Genomic DNA, 22,397 nt, shown 5'->3' with positions numbered 1-22,397 from the left:
CCTAAAGTTCTGATGACTCAATTCATTCTTTTAAAGGGCGACATACAAAAAATTGAAACTTTGTCTGAGGGGGCCATTTAACCTGCACACTGACATTCTTACCATCTCTTTCACTTGGTTCAAGCCCTGTGCTCAGGTCCTTATGATAAATCTCTGTACCTCAGATTATGCTTTTTGTTTGTTGTCTTCTAGCACTTTTTATCTTTCCACTTTTTAATTACAATCCAGTTCAATTAAAATGTATTCTTATTAAATGCACTTCCACTTACAAGCCCAGTGTACTGCACAATTATTAACATTTGTATTCCATTCTGATTTTCTTATAGAAAAACAACAATGGGTACTTTGAAAAAATTAGGGACAATATCACGTAATCACTGATTATTAATTCTTACTTTGTTTACACAATGAATACTGCAAGTGAGTCCTTCAACTGTAGGTGATGGTTAAGTTCTGGGGTGTTAAAATCTTGAAGGTTGAGTGCTGTGGGTTGAATTGTCTTTCTAACAATGCAGCGACCTTGTCTTTCATTTTATTTGAGCCCATATTTGTATTGGCTCATAATGGCTTTTCACCCATGTTTGCATATTTTTAGCTATTGCCTTATGACAAATAAGACAGCAGAAATGTTAAGACTCTCAAGTTCTATGAAAGCTTATTTCAAAATTAGCCTTTCCATTAGTTTTTAATATCATTTTGTTCTTTAAGAGAAATGACACTTGATAAGAGATAAATGATGACATATGTTCAAACTTATAAAAGAAGCCTACTCAATGCAATGAGCACACACATCTTGTGCTTTACATAGTGAGTGGGGAGCCACTTCAACCACCATTAATGTGTAACACTCACCTGGATGATGTGATGGCAGCCATTATTGTGCCAGGACGCTCACCACACATTAGCTGATAAGTAGTGGAGGAGAGAGACAATTAGCGACAGAGCATGATTAAGGGGCCAGAATGGACAAAGCCGTGATGGGCATCAGAAGAAACTCCACTCTTTCTCAAAGATCTTTTCTGACCACCGAAAGTCAGGACCTCAGTTTTATATCCTATCCAAAGGAAGGTACCATTTTTACAGCACAGTGTCGCCATCACTGCACTGGGGCGTTGGGATTCACACACAGGCTACGAGGTAAGTGCCCTCTGCTGGCCTCACCAACGCCTCTTCCAGCAGAAACCCATGCTTTTCTAAGATGGCCTCCAATCCAAATACTGGACAGACCTAAGCATGCTTAGCTACAGGGGGATGCCCTGCTCTGACGCGCAGGTTGTATGGCTGCAATAGGGCCCTTGCAGGGCATAGGACATTTGTGTGTATATCAACGTTTTAAGTGTTTGATTTATTTTTCATATAGGTAATAATTGTAAATGCATTAATACTGTGATTAAAAGAACAAGTATCAACTTTGTCTTTTGGGAATCAAGTATAAGCTTTCTCGGTCTGCCATTAACCATACCAGTTTCTGCTACTGGCTGTAACAATTTCTGCTTGCTGCTAAGTTTCTCCCCATGCTTATCTCAAATAGTAATTCATCAAGGATTTCCAATGATGGTAAACAGATAATCATCCACCTTTTAGCCAATGGCATTACTCTTTTCCTCAATAATATATCAGCATTTCCTAGTCCATTAAACCTTATCAAACAATTCTCCAAAGCATCAGCTTTATGACTGAATGTAATAAATGTTAACTTCTACCTGCCGGACATTGAGAGTTTTTACATATTGGCAAAGTTATAGTTAAGGTAAGAAAATAAATTACTTGGGCATTTCATACAATGGAATTGAGGTGTTCCTAGAAATTTGACCTTTTGATTCAGAAGGACTTAAACAGGTTTGAACCTGTGGCTCCTAAGAGGTTTGATTTTCAGAGTTGAAATTCTGCTCACCGAACCTGAAGGCATTTCAACATTTATCTGAACAATCTTAGGTTTGTATGTTGTTAATTCCGTTATGAATAAAGCTGAAAAGATATTTCTATATTATAAAAAAAATCTTGGAAGTCTTGGAAGGAGACGATATGTGATTTTCTCGGAGACATGTTAACGTCCCGTGAGACAAGGCAGTGAGACAAAAGGACAGCTGCTGCACAGGCTCTTAAATGATAGATGCGCCGCGAGACAAGCAGAACATGCAGCTCGGCAGCAGCAGCAAGACGCAGCTGATTCGACTGCATCTCCTTAGCGTGTATTCAGCCCCCCCCTTCACAACGTGAGGTGCAGAGATGCAAAGTGGGTGGTGCACAGCACCCCCTAGGGGGGACAAGTGAAGCGAGCAGGGGGCACACCCCTCTATTTTTATTTAAATAAATGGAAGTCATGTAAAAAATCCATCCTAAAGAATTTGAGTGAGTATGGCGGGTCTTAATGAAATTGGTATGATGAGTTGTATGAGAGGCTGGGCACTAAGGAGGGAGAAAAGGACCTGTACTGATTGGCTAGACAGAGGGACAGAGTTGGGAAAGATGTGCAGGAGCCCTTTCTTATTTGCAGTGGTGATGGACAGGCTGACAGACGAGATTAGACAGGAGTCCCTGTGGACTATGATGTTTGCTGATGACATTGTGATCTGTAGCGATAGTAGTGACCAGGTTGAGGAGACCCTGGAGAGGTGGAGATATGCTCTAGAGAGGAGAGGAATGAAGGTCAGTAGGAACAAGACAGAATACATGTGTGTAAATGAGAGGGAGGTCAGTGGAATGGTGAGGATGCAGGGAGTAGAGTTGGCGAAGGTGGATGAGTTTAAATACTTGGGATCAACAGTATAGAGTAATGGGGATTGTGGAAGAGAGGTGAAAAAGAGAATGCAGGCAGGGTAGAATGGGTGGAGAAGAGTGTCAGGAGTGATTGGTGACAGATGGGTATCAGGAAGAGTGAAAGGGATGGTCTACAGGACGGTAGTGAGGCCAGCTATGTTATATGGGTTGGAGACGGTGGCACTGACCAGAAAGCAGGCGAAAGAGCTGGAGGTGGCAGAGTTAAAGATGCTAAGATTTGCACTGGGTGTGACAAGGATGGATAGAATTAGAAATGAGGACATTAGAGGGTCAGCTCAAGTTGGATGGTTGGGAGACAAAGTCAGAGAGGTGAGATTGTGTTGGTTTGGACATGTGCAGAGGAGAGATGCTGGGTATATTGGGAGAAGGATGCTAAGGATAGAGCTGCCAGGGAAGAGGAAAAGAGAAAGGCCTAAGAGAATGTTTATGGATGTGGTGAGAGAGGACATGCAGGTGATGGGTGTAACAGAGCAAGATGTATAAAACAGGACAATATAGAAGAAGATGATCTGCTGTGGCAACCTCTAACGGGAGCAGCCGAAAGAAGAAGAAGAAGAAGGCAGCTGTATTCAAGAAAATGTGACCTGCAAAATATGCGTTTGAAGTAAACGGTTTGTCACTCCCCGTCAGAAGGACTGATGTTGAGAGAGCTGATAATGAAAACCCAAAGGGAGTACTCAAAACTCCCAAATTAACAAATTTGCCCAACGACGACAGTGGATGCACAGATGAGGCTGCACAACATCCACCTTCTGACTGCACGTCTGATTAACTACAGAAATGTAACACTACTGTCTAATTGGAAATGCAAACACATCATACAAAATAGCTGCAGCATTTTAATATGCTGTATCGTATAACCATAGACCACAATGCTTATCTAAACTCCGTTTGCTGTTGTTTTGTCATGTAGTGATGCAATAGTCAAAATGACAGAACAATATTGTAGCAGAGACATTACTCAAATGTGTGGAGCCCAGTAGCTGCAGTGGTCTACGTGTGTCTGTCTGTCTCCAGTGTTGCCGTCCACATTACAACGTGCAAATGATTAGGTAAGTTTCAGTCACCTTGTGCTACTGAGCTCCTGACAGATAGATAACAGTAATTTATCTTTAATTTTCTCTCAGGATCAAGTCCTTTCTTCAGTTACTTTTGCTCTCTCCCTGAAACTCCGGTGATTTAAAATGCATGGACTAAAGAATTTGGGAGCAGGTTTTAAGGAAGACCATCTGTGGGTGTAGCCTTTGCGCCATCAGTTGTTCACTGCCAACTTTTTAATGGATTCTCCCCAGCTATGTATTCTTGTTTTAGTGGCCTCATGAGACTATATATAAATAGTAATAAATCTTTCATTGTTATTATTATTTCACAGAGTCATGTGTTTTTTTGACTCTGGTAGGAGGCAAGGTGGGGGCTTATTTAAGGCAATGGTTCTCAAACTGTGGGGCAGGCCCCCCTAGGGGGGGCGTGAAGTAACAAAAAGGGGGGCGCGAACAAGTGAAAAAAAGAAAACAAGAATCGAAAATATGAAAAATACATCTATTGAAACCAAAACAAATGAACTTAAACTACATTCGGTTACTAGAAAAATAAATATAGAGTTAAATAAATGTCGATAAAAGTTAAGAAGGTATAATAAAATATGCATCTATGATATATCATTAATTAAAAAAGAACAAATTGGTATTAGTGGGCTCCTTTCAAAAAAAACGTTAGGGGGACGCGATTAAAACTGTTATGAAAACTTGGGTCACAAATACTTAAAGGTTGAGAAACTCTGCTTTAAGGTTTTCTTTGACTGCTGGTGCAGCTCGTCGCTAAATCGCATTTGAATTCTCTTATATGGAGCCGGTGAGAAAACAGAGACTGGACTATGTGCTGCTCTCTTCCTGGCACTCCGCTATTTGAACTCCCAAGTTCAGCCTGATATACTGCTGATATAATAGACAGTTTATTTGATTGAATACTTAAAAAAAACTCTAACTAAAAACTACAGCATCTGTGACATAAGCTACAGAAAATCACACAGATATGGCTAAGAAGCACAGTCGGATTTCTGTTAAAACTGCAGAATCTCACACACACAGAAAGTCATAGATGCATTGTTTTATGTTATTTGCAGTCTCCAGCGGTTGATCAATATACTTGAGAACAATATTACGAGTTTTTTTTTTTTTTTTTTTTAAAACACACGTATAGTGCAAATCCATCTGGAATACTGATAAGATGGTGGCATCACGCACGCATGAAGCAGATTGCAGAGTGAGATAAAATATGAGTGATGTTCTGCACTTGGCTTCTATGGCTCTATGATGTCATGATCGCCTTGCAAAGCAACATGGGGTGCTGGGAAAAAAAAAAAAAAAGTTTGTCTAAGTCAGCAGCACGGGATATTTCCAGGAAATATTCTGTGAGCAAAGTCACCGGCAAAAAAACCAACACCACACATCGGCAACATCCAAGGTGTAGTTGGAAATGACTGCAAAGATGATTGGGTGTTAGCATTAGCAGCAAATGTTTTGAAAATCATTTCTGATTTGGTCTATGGAACTAAAAAAAAAAAAAATTCAGATTCTTTGGGGCTTGTAAAACAAACCAAGATGTAATCAATTACAATTACAAATTACAAACTGACTGAAGAAGGGACCCGAGTTGTCTCGAAAGCTTGCATAGTGTAATCTTTTTAGTTATCCAATAAAAGGTGTCATTTGGCTTGACTTCTCACAACATTCATAATGGCTAATACGGTACAACACCCTTGTACTTTATGGCTGTTTGTAATTCAGGGGAAGTCTATATTTCTTTGCTAGCCCCACTGCTGAAATCTCTTATCAAAACACATCACAAGTAGACTGAAAAATAATTGATTGCCAATACTTTCATTATAGAAAATTCAGTTTGGAAAAGTTCTCAAGTAAACATGTTATCAGGAAACAGAGTTTTCTTGTTTACTAAGGCACATGGCAACCTCTACCACAGCGAGAAGAAAGAAAATTGGGATAAAGAGAATAAGCGACTGCACAACACTATTAATCAGTACTTTGGTTAACATACATGGCAACTTTTGTATTTTCCAAGCTTTCTTTCTTTCTTTCCGTCCGTCTATCCATCCATCCATCCATGGGGCACCAGTCAAGACGTGAAAAGAAAGTCTTAACACTTACAAAACAAATCCACTTTGTATTTTCAGAAAACACACTTTCCATGTTTTAGAGGTAGTTACGTTGGGGGTAGTACATTGCATCACAGATTCTTAGCAGTATTTTTCCTCAAGGTAAGGATGAATTTTTATTCACTGTTCTTTTCACAGCAATCATGTTTTCATATAAATATGCAAGTTAAATGGCACAAAATCATACACATGTCCAGAACTGCTTAGCATGATACTGCTGACTGCTTCTTTAGTCAGATATATTGCTGATATTTATCTGAATACTTACAAAAAATCTTTTCTCCTAATTGTCTGAATCACTCAAAAAAACAAAAAAACTCCCAACAAAACTACAGGATTTGTGAGGTAAGTTACAGAAAATCACACTCCTGGGGGTGAAAGGATTCCATAGAGATAGCTAAGGAGAACAGTTGGATTTCTGTTAAAATGGCAGAATCTCACACACACACAAAAGTCATGGATACACTGTTTTACATTATTTGTAAGCTCAAGATGTTGATCGATATTTGAGAACATTCTTGGCTTGAAAAATAAATATATTTTGGAAGTTATAAACCTTTTACACGTGGACTGATGCACTTTTAAACTACAACAACCAGCACTGTATTACTTAAAATATATAAAAAAGAAAAATGCTGCAAGATCACATTTATCCCATGGCATATTATTATATATACTACAGTTGTGAAAACAGACCTTGGACTTGAAAAATACTGAACTTTAAATAGTGCATTATATTATGGAAAAAAAATCATATTGTCAAAAATGAATCTTAGTATTCTAAACTTTCAGAGATATACTAAGATGTAAATTTAATGTGCTCTGCCTGATGGCCTTTATCTGTCACAAAGATTGGTGCAAAAGGTAGCCACTTGGCAGTTTATAAGCAGATTGGTTACAAAATACTTCAGAAAGAATTTGCAATGCTATTTCATTTATACTGGGTTTCTGAAAACACCTGTAAATTAACTATCAGTTTTAAGATGGAAATGACAAGGCTATTAGCACAACAAACATTTTTGGAAACACACCCCTGAAAACTAGTACTACTGCTGGTGAATTGAATTCCACATTAAGATCACCAATGTGAATTTTCTGTGTGGATCTGAAGAATTGTTTGCCCAAGTCAGAAGAACAGCGTGGCTTCTCTGTTTTTATCTTCTCCAGAATGGTTTGTTGTGCACACAGTCAAGACAAGAATAAACCTCAGTCAATGGTGGTTTGCTGTTATTCTCATTTCTGGAAAGGGCTCTTCTCTTGCCTTGTCCAAAGTGATGCCTTCTGTTGTAGTTCACAGGGGAGTACCTAGAATACCCTGGAAAGTTCTATTGGGCAGCCCTGTGCAGCTCCTAATTTTGCAGGAATGTGTCTAGGATGCGGTTGAGGTGTCTCTGTAATGTTGGTTTAGTCTTATGTTGCAGATTTTCCCTGTATGGAGTCTGGAAATTTTATTGTATCTTTGGTGTACAAGCTTTCATCCATCAGAACCATGGAGCCAGAGGAGTTCATTTTTCTAACTCTGCTTGTTAGAATCAAAAAATGTCTGCTTTTCCATTTTTTCTATTGTTGATTGAACTATCTTGTGCAGCTTGATTGTCTCTTGATCTTCTTTTGCCTGTGCTAAGCTAGTCATACTGTATGTTAATCCCTTATTCACATGTCACAGGAGCAGAAAATCAGTAGTTTAACCACAAAATGTGTGCTGTTGCCAGATTTCTTTGTTTGTTTAATATTTCATAACCTATCTAAGCTGCCTAGCATGTTGCACTGTCTCCATTTGTGCACAAGGTGGAAAGGTTGGGGTTAATTTGTGCCTGTTTAGCATGAATTTTTCTGTGTGTACGAAAGCTGCTCCTCCCAGAGAATCTTTTACCACAGTCAGAACAGCAGTATGGCTTCTCCCCAGTGTGAATCCTTGTGTGGTTCTGAAGACTGGTATTTGTGGTAAACCGTTTTCCACAGTCAGAACAATAATACGGCTTCTCCCCAGTATGAATTCTTTTGTGGGTCTGAAAATGACTTTTCACAGAGAATTGTTTGCCACATTCAGGACACCGATACGGCTTTGCTCCAGTGTGAATTCTTATGTGTACCTGAAGACTGCTATTCATGGTGAATCGTTTTCCACATTCAGTGCAGCAATATGGCTTCTCTCCTGTGTGAACTCTTGTGTGTATATTAAGAGTGCTATTCTTTGCGAATCGTTTCCCACATTCAGGACAGCAATATGGTTTTTCTCCAGTGTGAATTCTTGTGTGGGACTGAAGACTACTGCTGACAGTGAATCGTTTGCCACAGTCTAAACAACAATATGGCTTCTCCCCAGTGTGAGTTCTTCTGTGGTTATGAAAATGGCTATTCACGGAAAATCGTTTGCCACATTCAGAACAGCAGTATGGCTTTTCTCCAGTGTGAATTCTGGTGTGGGTCTGAAGACTGCTACGCTTAGAAAATCCTTTGCCACATTCAGAACAGCAATACGGCTTTTCTCCAGTGTGAATTCTTCTGTGGGCCTGAAGGCTGCTGTTCTTGGAGAATTGCTTGCCACATTCAGAACAGGAATATGGCTTCTCTCCAGTGTGAACTGTTGAATGTCCATAAAGATGGCTACTTGATGAAAATCGTTTACCACATTCAGAACAGCAAAATGGTTTCTGGCCAGTGTGAATTTTCAAGTGCTTCTGAAGATAGCTACTTGTAGAGAAAAGTTTTCCACACTCAGAACAACAATATGGCTTCTCTTTAGTGTGAATTTTTGAGTGCCTCTGAAGATGGCTACTTGTAGAGAATTGCTTACCACATTCAGAACAGCAGTATGGCTTCTCTCCAATGTGGATTTTTGAGTGCTTCTGAAGGTAACTACGTGTAGAGAAATGTTTTCCGCATTCAGAACAGCAATATGGTTTGTCTCTAGTATGAATTTGTGAGTGCCTCTGAAAATGGCTATTAGTAGAGAATTGTTTTCCACAGTCAGAACAGCAATATTGCCCCACTGTTACACAACTTCTCTTGTCATCTTTTTGTTTATATTTGCATCTAACCGTTTTCCTTAAATCATCACAGACATACAGATCTTCTGGATATGAACTTTGCACTTCTTGCTCAATGTTTATTGTGTCAGTCCAAGTCAGTTTCACAGTGGCTTGAGAGCTACCCTGTAAAGCGTCTGGTATTAAAATCTCTGATCCAGAGTTCATCGTCTTCATATTTCCGTCATGACTTGTCTGCTTTGGTTTGCACTGAAGATAGAACTCAATAAATGATGGTAGAGAGACACAAGCACCCTCTTGCAAATCTGCAGAAATACACAAATGTAAATATTTAAGTAAAAACAATTTTAGAAGATATTGCATAAGAGGTAACCATTCACTGTACAACAGCTTACTCCAACTAAAATAAACCAAAAACAAGGCTCCAACTCAGGTACTTTATTTTATATATAAAATTTTTTATACATATACATAAGGGAAGCAGTGCAATGGTGCAGGGAGGCTGGAGTGAGACAAGAGAGTTTGGAGTTTTTGTATTGGTACTGTGGTCCAAAAGCTGGTATCAATACTGAAGTCTAATGTTTAGTACCAATCCAAAAATACCGTAGGTCAAACATGGAAAATACATGTATGTTACAAAAATAATCTTTGCGAAGATGTGCAAGTTTCAAAAGCGACAAACTACGGCAAAAGAATGCACACAATTGAGCAAAGTAAGAATGACTGAAATGTTCATTAAAACAATCTGAGAGAAGCAGAAAGTGAAACAATAATCTCAGAATTTTAGAATTAACAAAAAGCTTCAGTGTGTTGTTGAAGATTTGGAATCCCTAGAGATGCAGATCCAATGGCTTCTTGCAAGACGAAAACATCTCAGGGATTAGAAAGGTTGTCTCTTACAGACCTCGTCAGTGTCCAGGATCGACTGGTGAGTACAACTAATGGGAAGCGTATAGTTTAAAAAACATTTTGATTCATCTGCAGCCTCATGGTTTGCTAATATTCTAAACAATCAGTCCAAATGTAGCGTTTGCCTTAATACAGCTTGCAATGTAGCTGGTAAGGTGGAAAATTTGAATGGTAAGGTAAGGGCTGCAGCTGACATACGAGTCCCTGAAAAAATTGTTAAAAAATCCCCCATCACTAAAATACCTTGGAAGACTCAGAGTGTCTAATCTAAAGACAAAATGCCAAAGAGCTGAGTGTAAATGAAGAAAAGCTAAACTAACAGTCCAGTATGAAATATGGAAGGCACAAATAACTGAATATAACAAAGAAGTCCATCTTGAGAGAAGGTCCTATTTCTCTAAAATTATAAACGATAATGATGAAAATCAAAGAGTTTTATTCACAACAACTGATTGTCTTCTACACCCCATTAAATGGAATGCCTCCTGAAAACTGCTTGTGGGCCTTGTTTCATATCTTCAAACACAAAATAAATATTAGAAATAATATAATAATCCCCTACCCCCCCCCCAATCATGCTTAACCCCAACATGGTCTTTTAAGAAAGTTAAATTTCTTAACTGAAATAGATCTACCAGAACTGTGTAGAATAATTTTTCAACTGAAACCCTCTACTTGTGTCCTTGACTCAGTACCAAATAGGCTTTTGCAAAGAAGTCTCCAATGTATTTATTGATAGTGTGCTTGACATTAGATATGGGGGTCTTCCCAGACTGTCTAAAGACTGCAGTTGTTAAACTCCAGCTCAAGAAAAATAACCTAGACTCCTCAGTCTTTGACAATTTTAGACCTACAGGTATTTCAACCTGCCTTTCTTAAGTGAAATTCTAGAAAAAAGCTATTTTTAATCAGTTAAATGATTACTTAAACAAATGTTCTATTCTTGGTAACTTTCTCTCTCTCTTGATAAGTATCTCTCTATTTTAGAACAAATCACAGTTCAGAAACTGCACTGCTTAAAGCAGTAAATGATTTGCCGGTTAATGCGGACAGAGGCCACAGATCTGTTCTTTTGTGATGGTTCAGGCTTTCCTGATAAGTTTGTCCAGGCATTGTGCTTCTTTTGACCTCCCCAGGCGACTGCAGTGCGGAAACACCACACTGGCCTCTATGAACTGGTAGTACATTTCCAGCAGCTTGCTGCACACATCAAACATCAGAGTCTCCTCAGGTAGTCCAGTGCCACTGTGTTGTCTGACAAGTTCAGTTTGTTGTTTATGTGAACCCCCAGGTACTTGTAACACTGCACCACTTCCACAACCCACTTGAAAGGTGATGGTTATGGACCTAGAATGTGGAGTACTTTATCATTAGATAAACTTGAAAAAAAACAAAACAAAAGGCTTATTTTGTACCGAACATAGACTATATAGGCACAGCATTACGGGATTTGAAATCTTTGCTAATCTGTACTTTTCGCTGCTTTCTTTACCTGTTCTTAATAATAATAATAATAATAATTCATTACATTTATATAGCGCTTTTCTCAGTACTCAAAGCGCTATCCACACAGGGAGGAACCGGGAAGCGAACCCACAATCTTCCACAGTGTCCTTACTGCAAAGCAGCAGCACTACCATCGCGCCACCTGTGGTGTATTTTGTGCCACCTTCACCTGACTGAGTTACTGTACCACCACCTGTGATGCTGGAATGAAGGGAGGTGCCCCAACTACTCCACAAAACTGACTGCATCAAATCCTCTCAGGCAAAGCCCAAAAACAATGAGGAATGATGGAGGCACATTTATGTTAGGTAGAATGCCCAGTGCAGGTTGGGTAGTCTTTTGGCCTTGGAACCGCTGCAGATTTTGTTTTTTTTTCCCCAGTCTAACTGGAGTTTTGAGTATTTGTTTTTTTTTTTTTTCTCCTGGCCATCTGACCTTATCACTGAACTCGTCTTTAGAGACTTACAATATGATATTTTATATAAAGACGCTGAATTATATATCTATGCTTATAAGACCGTATGGATTTATTTTTATTTATTTTTCTTTGTTACTTATTCATTATTATTCTTGCCTAACTTTATTGTTTTTTTCTTTTCTTGTAAGTTTCTCTTTGACATCTTGTAAAGAGCTTTGAGCTACATTCATGCTATGAAAATGTGCTATAGAAAGAAATGTTGTTATGGAAACTTGACACAGGCACAGACCATAATGTCTGAGAAAACATTCAAAACATTAAACTCAAAAGATGACTCCGGCTGTCTAAATGCAAACTGGTTTATATGTGTGCATACTGTACACAATTTTATATTTTATCAGAAAATACAGCATCGTTATGAAGAGCAAAGTCTATCAACTTATCCAGTTTGTTCACCACAGGCGCTGAACTCAGAACTTTCTGGAAGTCTCTGAAGAGCAGATTCTCCAGGCAGAGCACCCTTCTTCCACCAGTGCCCAAATATGATAAGTAAGGCACATTTTCCCTTCTAATAACATACAACGAAGCACAATGGGGGAGTTTCAGGGAAATTTAGTTAAGATATACAATTTCATTTATATTAACAAGTACAATGAGATGCAGTTTTCAGAAGTTACAAAAAAATAATGCACAGAAATAGAGCAGAGAATATGAGCTTCTCAGAAGTCTAAATAAAGCACAATGTTTTTTGCCAATCGTTCAAGTTTTTGCTTTCTGCCCTCCCCCACCATAACCTATCGTCTATGGGGAAGGAGCGAAAGCTTTAGATTTGTCAAAAATTTCGATATCTGGTTTTCATAGGATCTCAACGATTTAGGGTCCCGATACCAAAAACATCGATATCTCGATGATGGGTGTCTGTGTGTCACAGTTTCTTGAGGACGGTCTGGAGCTAAAATGGCTGGACAGAACAATACCAAACTCGAAATGTATAGCGTTTCTGAGATGATGATGTGCTGATTAGTATTTGAACCAAATCGGTCACTCTCAAATACCGTAAGTCTGCAATTAATTGTGAATTCCTGTTGTCAATTTCTATCGTAAAGACCTATTTTATGATCAGAAAGATCAGCATCAAAGTGGTAAATAATGACTGAAATATTAGAGAATAGTTCAGGTAACTTGGTCCCTAAGGTGCAAGGCCTATTGATGCTCACGTCCAAATTTTTTTCACTATACTGGAAATTTTTATAATACAGTAAAATCTTTAAATTGTGTATTTGTACCCACCTCAACAGCAGCCAATTCCAGCAACTCCCACTTGATTTCTACACTATGTCAGTTCATCAAACAGGACAAACGCACACCTAACAGACACTTTGTACTGTGAACGAGAACAGAACAACTACAAGAGTAGTGCAAAAATATGTTAAAAGACAAAGGGGAAAAACGTTTTTTCACAGTGAATACCATAAAAGATTCCTACAAAAGAATAAAATGAAGACAAGTTACTGCATTACACTTCTGAAAATGCATCCCCTCTCTCTATTTACTCATTAAAATGACAAAACCAACATAAGAACATTTGAAAAGTTATGCAGCACTACTTTTCTTAAATCGAAGACAAAGCCTTTCAGACCCAAGTGTGCTAAAACTGGATTGAACTAATGAGAGAAAGGCTTTGCGACTCCGGGCCAAGTGAGCCCCATGCAGTTTAGCAGATGCTCAGGCGAAAAACATTAATGCACCGTTTGTCATTTTAAAACAGGACTGCATTGAGAAATCTTTCAGTTATCCAGCCTATAAAAACTTTAGAAACTTTGCCATTTTACGGAACAATTTTCCTCTATCAGCAAACAGAAGTGATTTGTGTCATTTCACAAGTCATCTGTTGTGCCACTGCCTCCCAGCTAACAGACATAATTGCACCAGTATGAACTGTCATATTTAAAGACAGTTGTAAACCTGAGAGGTAAAAATGAAAATCTGAGTTGAACAATAATATGTTAGCATCCCAAACAAATGTTATGTTTCTTGTATTGCACTGTTATTGTATTTACAGGACTTAATTACCACGGGGATAGGCTGTGATGTCTTAGTTTGGAAATGTAATTCTTCTGAAAGGATTGGTTGAATAATTTTTAATAATTTTGAATTAGAATGTATTTCTTCAAAATTAAGACAATTCACTTTTATTTTTATTTATTAAGTAGGGGGTTTCCCCCCTGCTCGCCAGCCACTTCACGTCTCTGCCGCTCGAGTTGTGAAGAGGGGGGCTGAATGCACCCCAAGGAGACGCGGTTGCTCCTCTGAAAAGCTCCTCTTAAACGGTGACACAATGGGAAACAAAGTTTTTTTTTATCTCTTCTTTGCTTGATCATCTGCTGGCTTGCTGCTGCTGCTGTACCACGTGATCTGCATCTCACACAGCGTTTTGAACATTTAAAAGCCCGTACAGCAGCTGTCCTACTCTTTGAATTTTATTTCCAGCCCCAGGCGTGGTTAAATCTCTTGGCACAAAGTCTTGCCTCGCGGGATGTGAGTTCTTGATATTTTTTAGTTTAAAATTTAAAAACAGAATAAGAATCTGAAAATAAAAATGTCACTGTTGCACTTTTTGACTTAGGATTTATTTATGTATGTATTACAAACATACATACAGTAGACCCCTGAGAAGTCACAGTTCAGAGTTTGCGGCCTCAGTCATTCACGGATTTTTTCTTAGAACCTATCTAATAATTACTAGCAGAAACCAGAAATATCCTCCGCAATTTTTATGGCTTTTTTCGTGGCAATACTGTAATGTAGAGAGAACAGGAAGCAACTGTAGAGGAAACACGGCTTGGGATGGTGAAAGTAACCAATAGAATTTGATACTGCGACTCCCAGCAGTCCCTGCAGTGGCTGTGATTGGTCTTCTGCTGAGGGTGCTGGGGCTATTGGGGTCAAAGGATGTCAGCGCGGCTTTTACAAAGGGAGCCGGTGACCAAAAGCAAAAAAAAAGTTTTTGTAATTTGTGTTTCAAGTTCCTGTCTCTCTGCCTGCCTTCTGTTGGGTTACCTGTACTTATTCGTTTTGTCCTGGATCATTTTGTGTTTGGCGTCTGCATTGTCTGCTATCTGCCTGTGTACATGAGGACTGTAAGTGGATTCATGGCCATCCTGCAAAGAAAGAAGCACTCCTGAACCCGTCTTCACCATTTCAGGAACTAGCGGTAGGACTATCTTTACATTCCCATTCAACGTGCAGATCTCTGGCCTGGACTATCTATTTTCATTATTACATTTCATCCATTGACGTTTTTTCATGATTTACTGTGTGTGTTTTGTTGGTGCTTTGTTGTATTTAAAGTGTAATCGCTGTAAGGGGAACAGGGGTGGTATTGTTGTTTTCATTAATTTCATTTGTTTTCATTACATTCTTTATTTGCTATTTGATTACCACATTGCTTTGTTTTTGTCTCGGTTTGTGAGTACGTGCAGGTCGGGTCAAGGCTGGGTGCATCCCTGGAATCTCCACCATAAAAATAAATAAACTGCCGTCTTCTCGACGGTGTGAATCTTAGTGGCACCGGACCGCTACAGCGTTATTGATTTCTCCTTGCTGCTGATTGACTGTGATGCATCTCCAGCTGAGTGTTCTTGTGTTTTCCATTTTGTTCCTCTTAACCCTTAAACCGCCACAACCAGCTATAGTCGTTTCCCAGTGCCATTTGCGAGCATGCAGGAGCTGACTTAAAAGCCTGAACAGCACCTGTCCTTTTTGGATGATTGCTTTGTTTCTCTCTCTTCCCCCAGACATCCTCTGCTCCTGTTGGAGGTTGTGCTCCCCTATGATGTTTGTCTATTCTTTAATCACTAACTAACTGCATACTGAGCTCGTTTTACTTCTGAAAGAGACATGTCTGTTTGTTTGTTTGAAGTGTTTGAATAAAGTTCCTGTCTCTACAATCTCCTGTGTTTCTGTGCAATTCTGTGACCCAAGTGTGACACACTGCAGCCTCACTGTCTCTGGGATTCAGACAGCGTCAGCATTTACCTCTGTATGTTTGTGTGCTGCCAGTTCAAGCGCATGCAATGCTCATTGCATGGAAAAAAATGTGTTCTATTAAAATTTCACTTTTTCTTTGTGAATTGTGACGTTTAGTTAAAGTGCAGCAAAAAAGTATTTGGCGTCCAGGGATGCATTAACCCTCAAGTATGTGGCAGTTTAAGGCTTAAAGCCCCAAGATGCAGTCGAAACGCCCTGCACCTTCTAAGGCTTCTGGCAATGAAAACGCGCTTGCATGAACTATAGTACATATAGCGGTAACATCGGTATTTTACATTCTAGCACTGTGGGAGACATAGCAGTACAGTATACAGGTTTACCTTTACATTCTTTTTTTAGGTAATGTATCAAGCGGAGTTTGAAATTAAATTAAAGTGTTTTGGAGGCATATTTAGGGTTTAAACTATAAAAATAGGCATTTTTTTAACCACATCCAAAATTTGCGGTTTTTCACAATGTTTTTATTTATACTTACTTTCTTCAGAATGACTTGAACACAATGCTTTCTCGGTCCTCTTCACATTAGACTCCAAAGGTTCGGCCTTTACATGAACAGAATGATGAAGACGACTACGGTCCTTGCTCAAAGGAAGGCCTGATTCACTCGGATACACAGACTCTGATTCAATAGCCTCTTCCTTGATACTGTTTACATTTTCAGTTGTCTGCTTATAAACATTAATAGATGTTGGCTCAGATTCTTCTTTAATAATTACTGGCGCCAATTGAAAACACTCTTCCTTAATTCCAAGACTTCCCAGCTGATAGTGCACAGATTTCCTCTCACTGTCTTCTTTCTTAATGTCCATGGGATCGATGAAAAGGAGGTTCCTGGGGATCATGAGATTTTTCTTTTTCTCGTCGTTATTTTTGTCTTTGAAGATTCCCTCTTCACATTTATAGCACTGTGGAGTCCCCTGGTCAGATGAGCACATCTCCTTTATTGGTACATCCGCTATGCCAGCCTCCTTTTTCCAGCACCTGTGGGCAGAGCACAACAGAATAACCTCCAAACTGAAGCAAACAACGCTGAACACACTTAAGCCAACACCTTCTGCCTTTCTTTGAACTCACTGCCTGCTGCCCTGCTCTTCTCTGGACTTTTTCAGTGATTGTTTTTTCTTATTGTACAAAGCTCACACAAACAGCACAAAAAAATATAGATTTAGTCTCTTATGTGTGCTAATCAGTTTGGACATAACCTCTCTTGATTTCACGTAGCTTGGACACTATGGAATTTAATATTCTTTAACTTTTAAAAGATTCTTTACACTCTCTAGGATTTTTCAGACAAGGTGAACTTTCAAGCCCCTCCTTGTATAATCATATTTTGAAAATGTAAAATATGTGCTCTTCAATGGGTAAGACTTAACATTAGATAGATAGAGTGAGAGATAAAAATGTTTTGTCCGCGAATCAGAATTTTGTCCAGACCCATCTGTAGGGATTTTACAGCCTCTGAGGCATCTATTAATATGCTCTTTCAGTGTTACCTGAAAATTTTAACTAAGTTGTAAATTACATCTTTGCAATTAAAACATCAAAGAACCCCATACTGACTGTCTTTTCAGTTGAGCTAATTCATAAAAATCATCATAAAGCGTACTGTCCTATACTTAAATCAATTCTGAACCCATCGATCCACTTTGCCCGACTCTGTCTCTTGTTCACTGGCCTCACATGATGCACCACATCAAAAGCTTTTTGAAAGCAAAGTTAACAAATATTGTTCACTCTTTAAAATTAGGTCCTTTTTATTGCTTCCATAAAAAATTCAGCTTATTGACAAAACACTACTCATCCATTTCTGACTGTTTGCTAACACACTTTCAATTGACAAACTAAGCACAATCTTGTCTCTCATAACTATCATAACATTGTCGGACCTGCTAAATGCAATTCAGGTGTCTAGAGTCTGAGCCTATCCTGGCAGCATCAGGCACAAGAAAGGAAGCAGGCCGAGATAGGGCACTAATTCACCACACGGCCAAATAGAAATTGGCAATAAACTAACCGCACTATTCTTTGGGGTTAAGGAAAGAGACAGTGTCCACTAATTAACCCGTACTTACCAGGGTGACTCAATTGTGTTTTTATTTATTTATTGGGATTAAGAAATTCTCCAGAAATTTAGTTATTTCTGGGGGGGGGGGATGCATATTATGGGTCTCTATATACACTCATCCACTGAGTAGGTCAAATTCACTTCTCATTGTTTCTTCTTTTTGAAATGAACGTATTTTGCTTTACATCTAGACCATTGTTCTACACCCATCCTTACAGTATATTATTTCACTTGTGTCTGTCCGTGCTCGATATAAACAATGGTTGCCACAACTATCATATCCCTCCACAACAATAGCAAGGAATCTGTGTTCCTGGCAGAGTTTTGGTCTTAGGCTTATCTTCAATTATTCAATGTGACCAATTAGCGACTGTAGTATTTGACTGTTTATTTGGTGTATACTTTGTTATTGACCGAAATTGCATTATGACACTACCATTTTACACCTCACAATAAAATAAAAAGGCACATACAGCCAGGCTGCGTCCAACAGAAACGGTCCCACCGGCATACATACTTACACCAACACACAGAAGCAAAAACATCTACAGGTACATCACTCCAGACCAACCAACACAGGCAAGAGGCCTTAGAACAACAAAGATAACGTATGACAAACCACAGAGCAACATTATCTTAAGATCAGTGGCAGAAAGTCTTCCACCTAGACAGTGAACAAAAAACAAAATACACACACATTTCTCAAGAGCAGCGGCAAACTGTCAGACAAGAAACATTATGACAGAAAAACTACAGGGATTCCATAACAATGACAACTCAAAACAAGATATTTCCTTTATATTGCGGCATAGGCAATTCCCCATTCGTTTAGCATATTGTACGACTATCACCATGTCACAACAACAAACATTTAATAAGATCGGAGTTTATTTGCCAGGCCCTGTTTTTACCCATGGCCAGTTGTACATTACATTTTCTAGAGTTACATCGAAACCCAGGTTAAATGTACAGGTACTTGTGGGTTACACACAGGGGAATACTTTCACTGACAATAACATTTATGCAACAAATTACATTTTCCGACAATCATTATAGACGCTGGTATACTACATTACCTGACACACGTCACACATACTGACTTACATGTGCCCTGCATTTCCCTTCTGATCCAATCAGTTCTGTTAACCCGTTCATGTTACACTTTGTATTGTAAATATTCATGCTGTTGTACATGACTATAATAACATCCCATACTAATCATGTGACTATTCTAATATTGAGTCCTCTCACAAGTCACTACTTATTAAAATAATCTCCTTTCTTACTGTAACGTGTGATGCTCTTCTCGCCCTCATCATCATTAACGCTTTTATTCTTGTGAAAGTTTCGAAAGTACGATTTGCTAGTCTATAAATTAAGAAGTTACTCCAAGTTTAATTAATTTTCTTCTTCTCTATGTTCAACTTTAATATTAGTCTCACAATCATGAAATGGACTGTGCATGTTTGAAAAGGCAAAGGTAGATGAAATTAAAGAGCTTTATCCTGCCAAAACAATGTGAAATGTACTGTAAGAATTACCATACTATAACTGTTCTATTATATGTGAATACTCTTAATTATATCAATCATTACACAGTGTTAACTCTGACATCACATTTCATTTTTAACTAATTATGTCAAATCACCACTTACTGATTACCATATATACTTATGTTTAAGTTTTCCCATGAATAAGTTAGGACTTGATTTTACCGTATAATTTCTGGTATTTTATAATGTCGGTCATATCAGTCGAATGCAGAAAACTCACACTGTTGGTTCAAGAGATTACGATATGGTAATGCCCACCTGAGAGAGTAACCACAGAGCACATTGCCTTTTTTTATTTCTATGTATTGTGCCTATGTGACTACACGGTAATACCCAAACTATTCCGAAAGGACATTTGCACCGATTTGTGGTTTTTTTGCATCTCACACCCTCATACATCTTTATTGTAAGAGCATCCCTTATCTACGTTGGAGTGTTTGATCAGAAGAAAATATGAAGCTGGTTTTAAATTAAATGATGTTGAAGTAGTGAAAGAAATTGGTAACTGTGCTGCTGCAACAAAATTTGATGTGTCTGAGAAACTGGTGCAAGATTAGAGGAAGTAAGAAGATGTAAAAAAAAAAAAAAATAAGTGTCGCATTTTTGAACGGGCGTATAAGTCGCGGTCTGATTTTATGATCGATTTTTCTGGTTTCAAGACCCGACTTATATGCGAGTATATATGGTAGTTCTTTGAACCCCTGATCCCCTGTTCATGAACCTGTTGGGGTTCCCCAATTTTTACATGAATAAATTCCACCCCTCAATTTGCATTTCCATATTATGATAAAGTTTTTTCCTGACACTACCCACTGTATAAGGGTCTAGGACACATTCCCAGTGACTGGCCTCCGTCCGTTTATTCAAACCCAAATACCCTCTAAGAGGTTCAACGTTCTACCAGAAACATCTCATAATAAAATTTTGTATTATGTTAATAGGTACTCCCAATGTACAAATCTGAAAGCTCTCAACAAGCAGCAGCAGCCCAGGGTCGGTCCAGATTTAGTCCCACTTTGAGATATGGCCATGGCTAACAATCACTGACAAGAATGCATGCTTGAAACTACAGCATAGTCATGGCCAATGTTAGGTCACTCATTGAGTGATATAACAAAAAGCGGCAAAGTCCAAATGCAATGAGAACCACAAGTACATCGCATAAAAAGACCCCATGGATTTCCTGCCAATCCTAAATGCATGCCCACGTTCATGGACTTGCACCAAAAATACTTGCCGCGTCAGCATAAAGTTATCATGAAAATAACAAAGATAGAATGAAACAGCTCTCAAAAGAGTGGAGTAGCCTGTATGCCGTAGACTTGATAAACTGGTACTCCAATCTTACAGGCCCCAGTAGGACACACGGTCAATAGATGAAGACTCTGTTTCCTTTTAGGGGGTGATATAGCTCCCTAGTTGGAATAAGTTCTTTTGAAATTGTGGTATTTTAAATAACCAAAAAAAATATATATATGATATAAAAGGTGATATCCCTTCCATAGTGAAGCGGCGATAAAAATCACATAAGAGAAAATAACTTAGCTTTCTTTAATGACGATTTATGCGGCATAACAGACGAGGAAGCCATGACAAACTTTATCAAGGTGAGATCTTGATCTATACAGTCTGCCATCTTTCGTCACTGCACTGAAAGGATTTTCAGGACGGATGACATCATCTGTCCTTTGGCTTCAAAGTGTTTGGCAGCAGTCCAAGCCTTATATACTGTCTTCTCCAAGTGTAGGCCCTTCCTTGGTTTCCAAACAAGGAATGGAAAGGATTCAGTTTCATCTCTAACATACAGGAGGAATAGTACAATGCCTATTTTCGCAGTTGTCCCCTTCATTCTCCAAATGCTAGACTAGCAGTTTCTAAATGCTGATGGCCCCTGTGTGCTAACATTTGCCTGCACATGTGAGTGAATTTATAAAATAATTTCTTGTACAGAGCACAGTGACATTAAACTTACATTCTTGTTACAGACTCTTCTGGTGATTACACGGACAAAACTGGTACCAAAAGAACTCTGTGTTCAAATATGTTAAATGAGGCAACTCTGCTGTAGATTGGGGAAGGAACCCAAGCTAGTATGGGAGACAGTTTGAAGCCAAGTGTGAAGTGGCTGGTTTGAGGATCATCACTTCCAAGTCCAAAGTCATGGTGCTCAGCCAATAAAAAGAGTGGAGTGCCCTCTCCAGGTTGGGGACGTGGTGTTGCCTCAATTGGAAGAGTGTAAGTATCTTGGAATTTTGCTCGCAAGTGAGGGAAGAAGGGAGTAGGATATCAACACTGAGACAGTAGTCATGAGTGTGTTGTACTGGACAGTTGTGAAGAGGGAACTGTGCTGAAATGCGAAGGCACTGAATTACTGGTCGATCCATATTCCTACCCTCAATCTACGGTCAGGAGCTGTGGGTAGTGACAAGATCAAGAACAAGATCATGGATACTGAAGATAAATGTAAGTATCCTTCACTGTGTGACTAGGCTCAGCTTTAGAGATAGAGTGAGAAGCAGTGATATTCTCATAACGAAAACGAGAACTAGAACTAAAAATATTGTTTTTTGCTTTACAAGGACAAGAACTGAAATTAACCAACTGAAAAACAAAATAAAAATAAAAATTTGTGTTATATGAGCGAACTAAAACGAGAACGAAAATTTAGTCAAAATGAAAAAAAAAAAACAGCAATAGCATGTTTGTTCAGTCCGGTTCAGTCGTGCAGAGGGGTTGTTTGCAGGTCGCCCTGAGCATTCAGTTACGTTGCACTGTTCACTATGTAGTGATCTTGTACGTTGGGCTTACTACAGTCACGTTGCGCAACTTCCGTAAAGGACCGTTGTTTGTTTGTTGAGAACATCTGGCTCGTCGGGTTGAAGCAGTAAGCACGTGTGGTTGATGATGGCGAGTTTTGCACAGATATTTGTGGATAGAAAGCGAGAAAATAACA

General features: G+C 38.8%; 1 protein-coding gene across 1 annotated transcript in view; it reads right to left on the bottom strand.

Annotated features, from left to right (window-relative positions):
* Window positions 1-22,397, bottom strand: part of LOC114666459 (zinc finger protein 721-like) — a 72,384-nt gene that overhangs the window by 24,817 nt on the left and 25,170 nt on the right. The window contains exon 5 of the mRNA XM_028821338.2: window positions 7,803-8,716. Within this exon, the coding sequence (XP_028677171.2) occupies window positions 7,803-8,716 (914 nt within the window). The remainder of the gene's footprint in view (window positions 1-7,802; window positions 8,717-22,397) is intronic.

Source organism: Erpetoichthys calabaricus, chromosome 1 (assembly GCF_900747795.2).
Source record: "Erpetoichthys calabaricus chromosome 1, fErpCal1.3, whole genome shotgun sequence".
NCBI classification, from domain to species: Eukaryota; Metazoa; Chordata; class Cladistia; order Polypteriformes; family Polypteridae; genus Erpetoichthys; species Erpetoichthys calabaricus.
Note: the sequence above shows the minus strand (reverse complement) of the source record. Positions and strands in the feature narration are given on the sequence as shown.